This window comes from Camellia sinensis, chromosome 12 (genome assembly GCF_055761805.1).
Source record: "Camellia sinensis isolate YWXY chromosome 12, ASM5576180v1, whole genome shotgun sequence".
Lineage (NCBI taxonomy): Eukaryota > Viridiplantae > Streptophyta > Magnoliopsida > Ericales > Theaceae > Camellia > Camellia sinensis.
Genome location: NC_138972.1, coordinates 88,703,518 through 88,716,419, shown reverse-complemented (window position 1 = coordinate 88,716,419; position 12,902 = coordinate 88,703,518). Strand labels below are relative to the sequence as shown.

The window sequence follows — 12,902 nt, the reverse complement described above, 5'->3', positions numbered from 1 at the left end:
AGCAAAAAAAATTAATATGTTTGGAATAACTTTTTTGTTTTTTACGAAAAGATATGCAAAAAGTAGAGAGAAAAAGAAAATTTTGACTTTTTGATATAATTTGTTGGCTTTTTAATTTTTTTTTTAGTAACTTTTTGACTTTTTAAGTTAAAATATTTACTTGCCAAATGAGGCCTCATTGTGGAAAAAAGTATTTTCAAAAGAAATACATGAGAAATCTGAGACGGAGGATTCCCACCTCCACCTCCACCTCCTTAGAAAATGGTTGTTGGGTTTCTCTAGGAAACTCTGCCCCACTGGTTGGAAGAGTACCAGGCTTTGTCCAAAACTTGTAATTGACAGAGTTAAATGAAAATAAATTTATTCACACTAAAAATATATGAACAATACACAAAATATGATCGAGCCTGGAGCCAAGTACACGAACTCTATACCCAAAAGTATCACTAAATCTCTTTCCCCAATATCTCAAGTAACATAATGATAATGCATGGCTAGAAATGAGTGCAGCCTAAGTTCCGTCTCTAGGGTTTGTGTCCCCATGAATTTGAATCAGTCCTTGCACAATTAGCGTGGTATATTTCAGTGTATAGAATTCATCATCTTCAATGGGGTCAGTATATTTCAATGTATAGAATTCATCCTCTTCAATGTGGTTTGTGTCCCCACAAATATATATATATATATATATATTCATTTTCTTATCATTTTCCTTTCCCAGTCATATAACAGAAAATAAGTAACAAATCCAAACACAACCTAGATGTTCAAAATCTTCAATTTTATCATCTCAAGGAGATCTAAAAACATCCATATTAGAAAAAGTACGGTGAAATCAACTATTTTTGTAAACATCAATATTCCAACAAGTGGATTTCTGCAGGAAAAGAAGTAAATGTCAAGCTAGGAACAATTATTTTGGTAGAACATTTCTGAGAAAAGCAAGTGAAAATTGTGCCCACTATAGCATCTGTCCTTGTAATCTGCTATGAGGAAAGAAAAAAAAAAAAACTGAAAACATAGTAATAGGATAGTTGAAACTTATTTGCAAAGAAACATGATAAACAAGGTTAGAGACACAAATGAACCTTACTGAGCTGTCAATTTTATTCATCTGGTGATTATTCCAAATATTTAAGTCGAAAAGCCTGCCGCCTTTTCTTCTTCTTGGTCTCAATTGCAGGCACCTCTGGAGTATGACCGAAACGTATAAGAGCAGAATTATATTCCGAATCCACAAAATAATAATCTCAGTGCCAATGGTAATTACATAATGTGGTTTAACAAGAATCTGAAGGGGTCAAGGAAATTGAATATTCAGCACATAATAGTTCTATAATAATTTCCCAACTCTAAATTAGCACATCGAAATTACTTTGAGAATAGAGAAGTCTTCATCATTGCTGATTTGATAAGGCAATTTTAGCATGTCCTCTTGAGGCATGATGCACAATTTTAGCATCTTTTACTATTATATTAATTAGCAGACAAATTCCGATTTAGATGTTCAATGGTTATTCAAAATTTATACCGTTCCAACATTGTTTTCGATTTTTACTTTTACAAGATTTCCACCCCTTGCTACTTTTCTTATTTGCTGAGTTACTCTATCCAAGCCCAAGAAGGGGCGGCAAAGTACATCAACTTCTTTCTATTATAAGGAACACAGTATTTAAATAAGAATATAAAATTTAGTGTACTTCACTAGTAGTAATGAAATTCACTGTGCTTTCTTAAGTGTTCGCATATTTGTAACAGCTGCACATTCATTCCTCTTATAAAGCCAAATGACTTCTTACTAAATCTAGTGGGTTGCTTACAATAGGAGTTTCAGAAAAACAATTAATCGTCTCATTCCTTCTCTAATACCATTCATCTCTTCTTCATCTAGGTTTCCATCTACATTCTTTTACCCTTTTCTTCACTCTTCATTGCAAACATATTACCCTAAATAATCCAAAAGATACACTTGAGTTTGTTCCTAACATGTTATCATGTTAGTTATTTGGAAACAAACACCATGTAGCAGGAAGTTAAATTACAGTCAATTTTGTCCCCTTCTATACGAGCATAAGCATATGGAATGAACAATGTTAGAATATGAAAGATTCGGATGTTTACCCCCTTCCGGATATATTGAGTTGTAGTGCACTTCTGCCCAAAAGCTCAAGAAAATAACTGCAAAAAACAATATCCACATTATAACAATAGAACATATCATATATATAATATATCTATACATATATATCTATAGTATTATATAAAGCCTACACCTAAGTTGGAGCAGACACTATCACATTTTTTTGTTTTCCCAAAAATACCCTAATGTAACAGTCTATAACTTCATGCCTAACTACCCCGATCAAATTCAAATAAAAATGTAACTTCTTGCAGTTTTAACAGCACACCTATCAGGTGTGCACGCAGCGCTAGTATATATATATATATATTTGTGTATGTATACATGTGTTTATTAAGAATCCCTTGCTTAATAAAAACTGAAAAATTAAATAATAGACCTACCATTTTCCTTTTGAGAACCTCTGAGATTAAGAGAAGCAACTAAAACTCGCAAAACATTAAAAGTAAGAGATCCCAATACATTGTTTGCAATTAAAAGACAAAACATTACTGTTGTTATCTTAACCAAAAGTAGAAAGAACAAAAGGCTCTTTAAAATGACTACATCCTAGAGAAAGAGAGACAAAGAGAGACAGAGACAGAGACAGAGAGAGACAAAGACAGAGACAGAGGCCAGCAAATAAATCCACATGTGCGCACCTACACGGATACAAATTGTCTAGAAAAAGGCCAGAAAATAAATCCATGATCGAAGTCAAGAAGGACTAGTCTCCAAGCAATACAGAGCCACCAAATATAGTGTAAATCAAACCAAGCCATGGAAACTCTAATTTCTACAGGCTTCTAAACTACAATAACCTTCACATAATTGCATGGTTAGTCAAGAATGAAACAACCTTCAAATTTGGAGTAGATACAGGGATTCTTGAGCAGCATGTGATTTTAATCAGTATGAGTAGATGGGAGTGTTATGGGAAAGGATAGAGTAGAAATAAAAATGGTTCCTGACAAGTTTACAACATTGGTACATTAAAAGGAATAAAAGAAAATTTGCTCATTTAGGAAACCAGTTATTTTTGAAGAAATAAAAAGAATCTTAGTTGATTGGACTGTTTATAGAGGCAATATTGATTATAGTGTGTAACTGTGGCTTCAGATTTCTGTAATAACGATATAATTGGAAAAGAAGGTAATCAGGAACAATATTATTTGTTCTCCCTTTCATTACTTCTATTTTCTTATTTTTATTGCCTTCGTTTTAAAGAGAAGGTGAACTTAGAGTTACTAATTCTTTCCTCTACCCATCCATTAACTTTTTAGGAGACATCTTTGTAGATAGTTTAACAGCCATGTGCCTTAGTTTTGGGCTAAGAATCTCCCTTTTAGAACTGATGTGTATGGGCAGCACTCCCTTTGGCACTCATTAATGAAATTCACTCATCAAAAAGCAAGACCTGCATACGTTCTTCATTTATAATTTTATTCATAGCAAACATTCTAAACCAAAGCCAATATAAGAATTCAGAGCCATGTCCACCAAATTTTTTGCATACTTTTGCACCATCAAAAAAAAAAAAAAAGAAGCCATGCCCATACAATCAAACTTGCTTTCACATTTTTTACAATCCCCCAGACATCACATTAGACATAGCATGATATAAACTATTATTATCAATGCCTTAAAAAAAGGGATAACAATGGTATCACTTAACTTACTTGCAATATAAACAACAGACAATGGTTAAACCAAGCAAAAGATATTAGGCACCCCATTGAATTCTCAAATTGAAACAACTTTGAACATTAAGAAACAGAACTCAGAAAATGGTACCTCGTTTTGATTTTTGTACATTTGGAAGAATCTCAATGTAGCAGGTGTCCTCAAATGATGTTATGACAAATATCTTCACACCATACTGCAACAAATCACAAACATGCCAGAACATGATGATATGGGTTTGCGTAGATTTTGTACACAACTAGGTAGCATATTAGTGTAAACACTATTCCAATCCACACTATTAATTGCAAACATTCTGTCCTACTTCAAATTTTATCTTTTATTTATTGCTGAAATTTTTAGAGGTTGAAACCTAAAACTCACCTTTCACTTATGAATACAATATATATAAAACGCATAAAACATTTAACATGCCACTGAAAACATTAGACCACCTGAGTTTGAGACCTTGCTATAGTTGTAAAGACTACATAAAAATACCAACAAATCTGTATAAATAATTAAAAGAACACAAAAGATAAAGTTGCGGAACCATACCAAATCTGCAGCAGCCTGCAAAGTGACATGATCACCCCATTCACCACCCCTAATTTCGGTCACATGATCACAAAAGAATTGTCAATTGATACCCAGCAAAAAGTAAATGATCAAATCAATGAAAAGGAGTAAAAAGTACCTTGATATCTTCTTCAAATAGTCACTATAAGCCATGGGGACATATCCCTCATAAATATCTCGGCAAGAATTAAGCTGACAAACAAAAAAAATTGCCACACAAGTGACAACACGGTACAGGTGAAGAACACAATAATTATGTTGAGTATTCTAAATTATAACCGCAAACTGATATGCTAATACTGCTATAATGAATGACTAATTACCAACCTGATTTACAATTTGCTGTCTCACAAATTTGTGGTGCACAGGAGTGCGATAAAACTGATCTGATAGAGAACGGAACTGGGAAAAAAATATGAGAATAGTGAGAAATAAAATGAGTTGTCAATGTTAAGCACCACACTCAATGATAGTCAAGCAGTTTTCCAATGTTAAGCACCACAGTTAACATATCAAATCAGTAGGAGTAAACTAAAAACCATACGCCATGTAAACACAACTAATATCTTCTGAAAAGTACAATATTCAAAATTAACTAAATTCAATTATATAGTCCATCATTATCAACTCTAATGTGACTGTGAATACGAAATAAAATACAGAATGGAGAGGCCAGAAAAGCATCCAAAATAAATATAACAAAGAATAAAATAGCAAAAGTATTGAAAGAATGAAAACAAAATGCTCCAATTTTTTTTTCTGATAACTGAAGCAACTTGAAAATTAAGTCATTTATAAACCAAAAAGAGAGCAAAAACCACCTCAAAGCCGAAAGGCAGTGTAAATACCTTATTGCTTATTATTAACTCATGCTATTATGGGTAACAGCTGTTTGAATTTCTTTCAAATGAATATCTTTTAACTTTAAAACATTTTCCCAAATTTCAGTTGGGCAGGAAAACAAAAATAAAAATTAAGAAAACTGCCTCCAGGTTCAGGGAAAGAAAAGGGTATCAGAGGATAATGGAGGTTTTCTGTATAAAAGCAGGAGAGAGAGAAACAAAGAGAGAACTGGGTGGATTATTTATAAAACATAGAAGCAAAGAAAAGAAATGATGTAGAAATCAACAGCCGAGTCTTATTTCGAAGTGAGAGACTTGCACAAAGGAAAGCAAAAAAATAACTGACAGCTATAGCTTAGCTTAACTGATAGTATGCTTGTCTCATGGAAAGAAGGGGGGGAAGGAAAGAAACTAAAGGGAAAACCAAATCATCTTTAAAAAATTACGTGTGGCTCAAGAAATCCACTTTTGCGGTAACTGCTAATCAAAAGATAGGCTTCTGTAATCGCATGCAGAAGGCATCACAAACAAATGGGACCTGAGGCACATTAGAGCAGGTGCAGTGTGTAATAAGCAACTAACCTGACAATTTCCATCTCCTTTAACCTTAAACTCTACCAACTGATATAACTGCAACCTGTTAAAGGACAGATATTTCCAGCATCAAAAACTGAATTGGCGGGGGGGGGGGGGGGGGGGGGGGGGGGGGGGGCGGGGGGGGAGGGGATTTTAAGAACCCACAACCACAAAAGGCTAAAGACATGAATTTGCATATATCCCTTTCCCAAGAAAAATGCACAGTACCTGTCCAATAGTCGTTGATGGTCTAAAGTTGCTTTATCAACAGAAGGTATTTCTCCATTAGTTCTAGGGACATGCTGCGCAAATTCAGTGACAGACAAAGGAGTTTATAGAAAATCCAACTTTGGGTTTGGGATCCCAAAGTCAAGAAACCAAAGCAGATAGAAGCACATAAGACAAATTAGTAGAGAATCACCATAAACCATCTCATCGCATTAGGTGCACATCTCTTCGCTATACAGTGATTGCAAGCGTAAGTTGCAGGGACAATAGATAAGTAAAGAGGCTGAAAATTTTTCCTAATAAAGAACATTCCCAGTACAAATCTTGTTCTAACATTATAATTAAAATATGAAGCATGCTAGTTGTAATTTTAATGCAGAATCCTAGATTTTTAATCATTATGTGATCATCTATAATTTATGATAGTACAGATTGGCACACATGCCTGAATTAACTTAAGAATTAAGCAATACCAACTTTTCTTTCTTCTATGCAATAAAAAGTTTGGATACTCCCAAACTGCAACCTCCTACATAACCAGAAACACACGAAACAATGGTAGAGACAAATGTCACATTTAATTTCATAGAAAATATATGAAAAACAAAGGGTTGTTTTGCGTATGGGTTATAAGCTAGCTTTTTTGCTTATTATGAAAAGACATGCAAAAAAGTAGAGAAGTGATGTGATCCAAATAAACCAATAAGCTGCTTATTTATCATGTTGCTAAATGAGCCCTAAATCACTCTGTTTGGTTGTGTTTTTGTTTTTTGTTTTTCGTTTTTTTTTAAATGGAAAATACAAAAATTTGTCATTTTTATTTTTGTTTTCATTTCCGTATGTTCAGAAACAAAAGTGGGTTGTTATTGAAAAGTTTCTCGGAAACAATTTGCCAAACAAATTTTTCCAATGAAATCAGAAAACAAAATCAAAACACATAACAAGAGTGAATATTATTGTTATTGAGGCAGTATTGACTCTTAACACCTTCAAAAAGGGTAGAAGTGAGCATATATAATGATAAACCTCAGTCAACCATCACACAGGTCTACCCTCCATGCCGCACCTAGAAAAACTGTAAATTCAGATTATGCAGGAGGCTCTACCTCAGGTGTTAAATACAGAAAGCAAGAAATTTAACATTCTAAATTCACCATTCTAAAACGGAGCAACATTGATTAACTTTTCCACTGTAATATGAAATGCTGACTCTTAAGTATCAAAATAAGTACAGTGTATGAAAAACAAGAGTAGGAAGCCTTCAAAAGTCCCCTAGGGGACTTTGCAAAAAGAGACTCAAGTTCAAGTCTTCCTAACTAACCTATAAAAAAAAAAAAAAGAGTAGGAGATATTCAAAAGGTAAACAGGCTAAAAGAATCTGACGATTGAAAAATAATATGCATCACACATCACTGAATGAAGTCATAAATGGTGCTCCACATATGCCATACTTACGGGAATAGGAACCATCTGATTCAACCTTTTGCCCATTTCACCATCAAGAGCATACTCGTCAGTGACCTCTAGTAAATATGACCATTCTTCCCCATCATTTGAGTTTACTCCTGGGCTAGAACCTGAACTAGAAGGTCCCATATCATCTACCTTTTCATGGCCATCATGATGTCCTATAAGCAATGATATAAATCAGAAGAATAGACTCAAGCAAGAAAATCAAATCACCAAACCAATCAGAAAATAAAACTTTTTTTGATCGAATCAGAAAATAAAACTGGCATTAAGTTTTGCCAATACCATAACTATAGTTTTCCATAGGCTGACCAAGCCAATCTTGTGAGTAACCAGAAGCTTGCAAATGCTCTAAGCCTTCATGAGAGGATCCAGGTGCCTCTGCAACAGACAGTTGTGATAGTTCTTCTTGAAGGGCACATGCGATTAACTCGACATTCTCTACATTGCTACAGCCAATACCATATTGTTCTTTGAAATCTGGATCGTGAGAGTAATCTGCATTGTTTTGTGTGACATTGCCACCATACCCATAGTTTGAATATGGATCACCATCAAAAAGCTGAAGACCCCACCGGACAACATCAGGATCTTGCTCGTGTGTAATCATTTGCGATGTCTATGATCTTTAATTCAAATTTGGTGCCTGCTCCACCCAACATTAGTCAAAATACCTTCCCAATAATGACCAGAAGATTCTCAGTTATTAGGAAAAACACATAACGTGGTTTGGTTAAAGAATGACACCACATACAGCTTCTTTTCAACACTAAAGAGTGAAAAGATTAACCAGCTAATCTAAAAATCCACAGAAAACTTTCTTCTCATGGATTTTTCACAAAAATGAGACAATTCAATTTTTGAAGAAAGTCAAGCCAAGCCAAGCCATGCTTTCCACATTCAGAAATTCATTAAATCAAAAATTAATTAAATACAGAAATATTTGGGAGATAACTAAACCATCAAATTAAGTTGAGGTTATAAAGGAAAAGGACAACCTGATAATAACATAGGCTCAATCCTGATTTTCTTCCTTTTAATTCATTCTGGGCAAAAAATTTGTAGTGATCTTTATGCATATAAATGAATTAGAGCTTGATTATGCATCATGGAAACATAAAAATATGCATTAACACATAACCCCAGTAAAATAAAATAAAAACCGAAACTTTTGGAAACTCAATTCAATTTAGGGATATTCTGAAGAAAAAAAATAGCACAAATGCATTGCACTGCCACACGCATCGATCTCAAAAAAATAAACCTAAACCAAACCAAGTAGAATGACTCAACTACAATTATCACAATAATAATGTTTGGCATGTTTATGTTTTGTTTCACATCATCAAACCACTGCCTTCAAATGTATGGAAACACAAAATCCATTAATTTACAAAATTGACAAAACTCCATGTGATAAGAGAAGATTTTCAGTCAAATCATTTTATAACCTTCTTCCAAGAAATTCTTAAGCTAATTTTCTACGGTACATTCTGATTATGAGGGTCCCCATGAAGGTGACCGTTTTTGTATGGACTATTGATAATTTGGAAAAGGGAAGGAAGATGTTTCCTAATAGATGTTGTATCTTCAAGAAGGACAAGGAGTCCATGAATTATTATTTTATTTTTTTTGGCATTGTGAGGTGGTACAGAACTTTGGAATTTTCTCTTTTCTATTTTCAAAGTTTGTTGGGTGATACCAGATACAGTCGTTCAATTTTATGAAAGCTGGGTTGGATGTCACTCCAAGAAGATTCAAAATACACGGAAAGTGGCTTCTTGCGGACTATTCAAAGGGAAAGAAATAGAAGAACATTCGAGGAAGTTGATTTGGGACTCGAATTAGCTCATTTACATAGCTTCCATTTTTGGATTGAAGGAAAAAATTGAGAATCATCTTTCACTTTTATTGACTTCATAGGAATCTATCTTATGTAGATGTTGTATAGCGGAATCCTAGTCTTTTTCTATACCCCTGGTGTACACAGATTAAAGACTTTTCGGCAGTCTCAATGAAATATTTACCTTCTTAAAAAAAGTCAAAGCCTGCGTATTAAAGCCTAGAAGTCAGCTAGATTATATAAGTATCGGAAAGTTAAAAGATCTTAATTGGTACAAAACTATAGACACACCTTTTTCGGAGTGTCTCTATCTTAATTAATTAGAGGTCAAATAACATTGAGCAGTTAGCAATTAAGCATGCATGTCAATCCAATATATCTATTTAATTCTAATAATTATTTACATTCTAAGAGTGCACAAAAAAAGGAAACTGTGGTGCAAAATTATAGACACACCTTTTTTGGAGTGTCTCTATCTTAATTCCTTAGAGGTCAAATAACATCGAGTGCTTAGCAATTAAGCATGCATGTCAATCCGGTATTACTATTTAATTCTAATAATTATTTACATTCTAAGAGTGCACAAAAAAGGAAACTGTACATTTTTTGTTGTTGTTGGATGATGAAATTCAACAAGCAATCAAACATAAAGCTTGGACAGATTAATATATTCACCCTTAATAAGTGTCAATTAATTTCACCACAACCCACTTTGAGGATTCTCTAGATATCCTTCCAATCAACACATGAAATCTAGCAAATACTAATCTTTTGTATAGTGCAAGGAGATTTTATTACTGTTATGTTAGTTTGATTGTAGATTGACCAATTGTTAGCTACTTGAACTACATCAATCTTCATGCTAGAATTCTATTATCCCACCCTCCAATTATATTAGGATTCATACTATGTTTATCACATTTTCTCCTCATTTGATCCTAAATAAATGAGGACAAAACATTTTTTGTTTCTTTCCCATCTACAATTTGATATCCTTAGCAGAGGATAAATTGCATTATTTAACAATTTAAAATTGTCGTACTAATGATGAAATAAATCCTTGTTTGCTCCACTTGACAATGGGGAACATTTGACACATACAAAAAAAGAGCCAATTTAATGCAGCTCTAAATAGTTGATTACAAAATGATATGGTATTAAAAATTCCTTGATGACATGGATCCTCAATTTTATAGAAATCCGCCAAGTCGAGATCAAGCTCGTGGAATGTTGATGAAGGTTTTTAGAGTTAGGTATATCGGATAAGGGTAGTAAATAGTAATTCCTAGCGTCTAAAGTCCTTCAACAAATTTTTGGATTGTTGGGATCTTGTTTTTTATCCTCAGGAAATGTTCTCCTTTAGGTTTCCGCGTAAAATTGTAAGCACGCTTGTTCTTTATATTTTCCGTGGATTGCATCTCTTGATCACTATTGAACATTGAATTTGAACTAAAACATCACAGGTAAATTAAAATTGGTTCATAAGAATTTTGAGTTCGGGCTATTCACTCCTTCTAGGCAAAAACAATCGCCGCGCCAATCCTGCGATTTCAAAATAAATTCGTTTCATGGTTTTAATTTCCCCAACTTCATGCACGTAAAAATCTATGTTACATTATGATGAAACTAAATATCAATAAATAAATAAATAATCCAAAATTAGTAATTGACTGATCTTTCAGCGAATCCAATAATGTAGTAAATTCTAATCTTTCAAGTCCACTAAACAAAACCCAAAAAATTTAGAACCGTGATCAAAAATTCATAATCCACCATTGGGGATAGAAGGAGAAAAGGCTCGAGAATTGAGAGGCTCTCCACTACTTCTTCTAATACATACACACACACATATACATATACATATACATATACATATACATACAGGGTTTTCGAACGATTTGATTGAAAAATGCATCAAACAAAAGAGAGAGAGAGAGATTGAACAATGAAACAATGGAACATTGTAATAACTCACCTTAGATTACGATCGAATGATATGGATCAACTGTTTTCCCCTGTGATCGGTAATCGAAGATAATCTATATAGAAAACATAGAGTGCATTTATAGCGGTTAAAAAGTAGTGATACAAATGCATGTAAAGCAAGAAGGCGCATTTGAGGCGATACAAAGGGAAGATTATTGTGATCAGAGAGGGCTGGCTTTTGCTGAGAGTACCTTGTTTGTTTTGGTCTGGTATTGGATTACACTGATGCGGCTACGGTTACAAAATTTACAAAGTTGTGGTCCCACATCCACTCTCACAATTGAGTTGTACTGAGAATTTTGTAGGGTTTATATGAGTGCTGTATATGCCCATCATAAATTATTTTAGATTTTTTAATTTCAACGCTGATATATACACCCAGTGGGGGTCGCCCCCAGTGAGGTGGTGACCTCTATTCGCTGAAAACATAAAAAAAAAAAAAAAAAATTGTTTTTTTTGGGCCAATTCCGAAGTGACATCTCACTGGGGTCGACCCCCAGTGGAGGTAGGAAGTATTTTTATTTTTAATTTTTAATTTTTTTTATTATTATAATAATTTTAAATAAAATTACTATAAAAGAAATTATTAATTTTGAGATACCCTATCTTATAATTAAATCTATACACCCATTATATTATGAATTAAGATTTATGAGAGTACTCACCTCCATTACCACCCATCTATCTTTCCTAAATTCCACCTTTAAAATCTATTCACCCTCAAAATCTTAAAAATCCTTTAGCGGAAATATTCTGACGATAACGGTGGCAATTATTTAATTACTTACACTTTTTCGACTATGACAATGAGTAAAATTTTTTCTGGCAATGAAAACTCTATAAAACGAGAGGAGTACAACAATAAAAGTTTAAAGGAGATTCATAACTTTGATATTATTTTTAGCGCAGAGGACATTGACCTTATAATAGTAAGTATCTTGAAAAAAAAATGACAAAAAATAATAAAATATATTTGTTATTTTTTCGGGGGCTGAACTCCCGAACATATGACCGAAATTCGGGAACACAAGCTCAAACATTGTTTATTTGTTTGGGAACCGATAATCGAGCATTGATTTTGAACTTTTTGTGATATGGGATGACTCCCGAATGAAGAAAACTCAAAGAACTGAACCGTTTTAAGAATTGGGAATAAGAGATTTTAATCTTCGAGAAGTGATTTTATGATAGGTTAAGATAAGTAAGGTTGGTGACAATCATAAACAAGTTTTGTATTAAAACATCCATTGAAAGATTATTGCGGCTCAAATCAAGAGTTTGGATTTGAGAATAATGAAAAATATTAGACGGGAAGGTGGTTAAATCGGCAGAGGCAGTATTCTTCTTCTTCTTCTTCTTCTTTTTTTTCGTGGATTTTGAAAATGATGAGACTTTTCTTCTTCTTAGTGTGTTTTGTTAGGATTTTTTAGAAGGGAAGTTTTTTTGGTGATGTGGGGGTGTGGTCTTTTTGGTGGTGTGGGGGTGTGGGGGATGTGTATTCACTGGGTGGAATATTTAAGGATAATTTTGGTATTATTTGGAGAGAGAAAGTAAATTTTAAGGGTTTTAAAATTTA

The 12,902-nt window shown here is 33.5% G+C and overlaps 1 protein-coding gene across 9 annotated transcripts; it reads right to left on the bottom strand.

Annotated features, from left to right (window-relative positions):
• Nucleotides 1-764: 764 nt before the first annotated feature.
• On the bottom strand, nt 765-11,672 carry LOC114281964 (OVARIAN TUMOR DOMAIN-containing deubiquitinating enzyme 12). Of its 9 annotated transcripts, none has more exons than XM_028224730.2 (13): nt 11,518-11,672; nt 11,316-11,379; nt 7,783-8,171; nt 7,483-7,655; nt 6,028-6,101; nt 5,806-5,860; nt 4,709-4,783; nt 4,500-4,573; nt 4,361-4,409; nt 3,914-3,998; nt 2,122-2,178; nt 1,089-1,189; nt 765-983 (listed from the first exon to the last, which is right to left on the bottom strand). In XM_028224730.2, the coding sequence occupies exons 3-12, from the start codon at nt 8,105-8,107 to the stop codon at nt 1,122-1,124; spliced, it is 1,035 nt and encodes a 344-aa protein (XP_028080531.2). In that variant the 5' UTR covers nt 8,108-8,171; nt 11,316-11,379; nt 11,518-11,672; the 3' UTR covers nt 765-983; nt 1,089-1,121. The 9 variants fall into 9 exon arrangements, with proteins under 9 accessions (XP_028080531.2, XP_082755308.1, XP_028080464.2 ...); XM_082899182.1 differs by having other exon boundaries at nt 765-986; nt 7,783-8,143; XM_028224663.2 differs by having other exon boundaries at nt 7,783-8,143.
• Nucleotides 11,673-12,902: the final 1,230 nt, after the last annotated feature.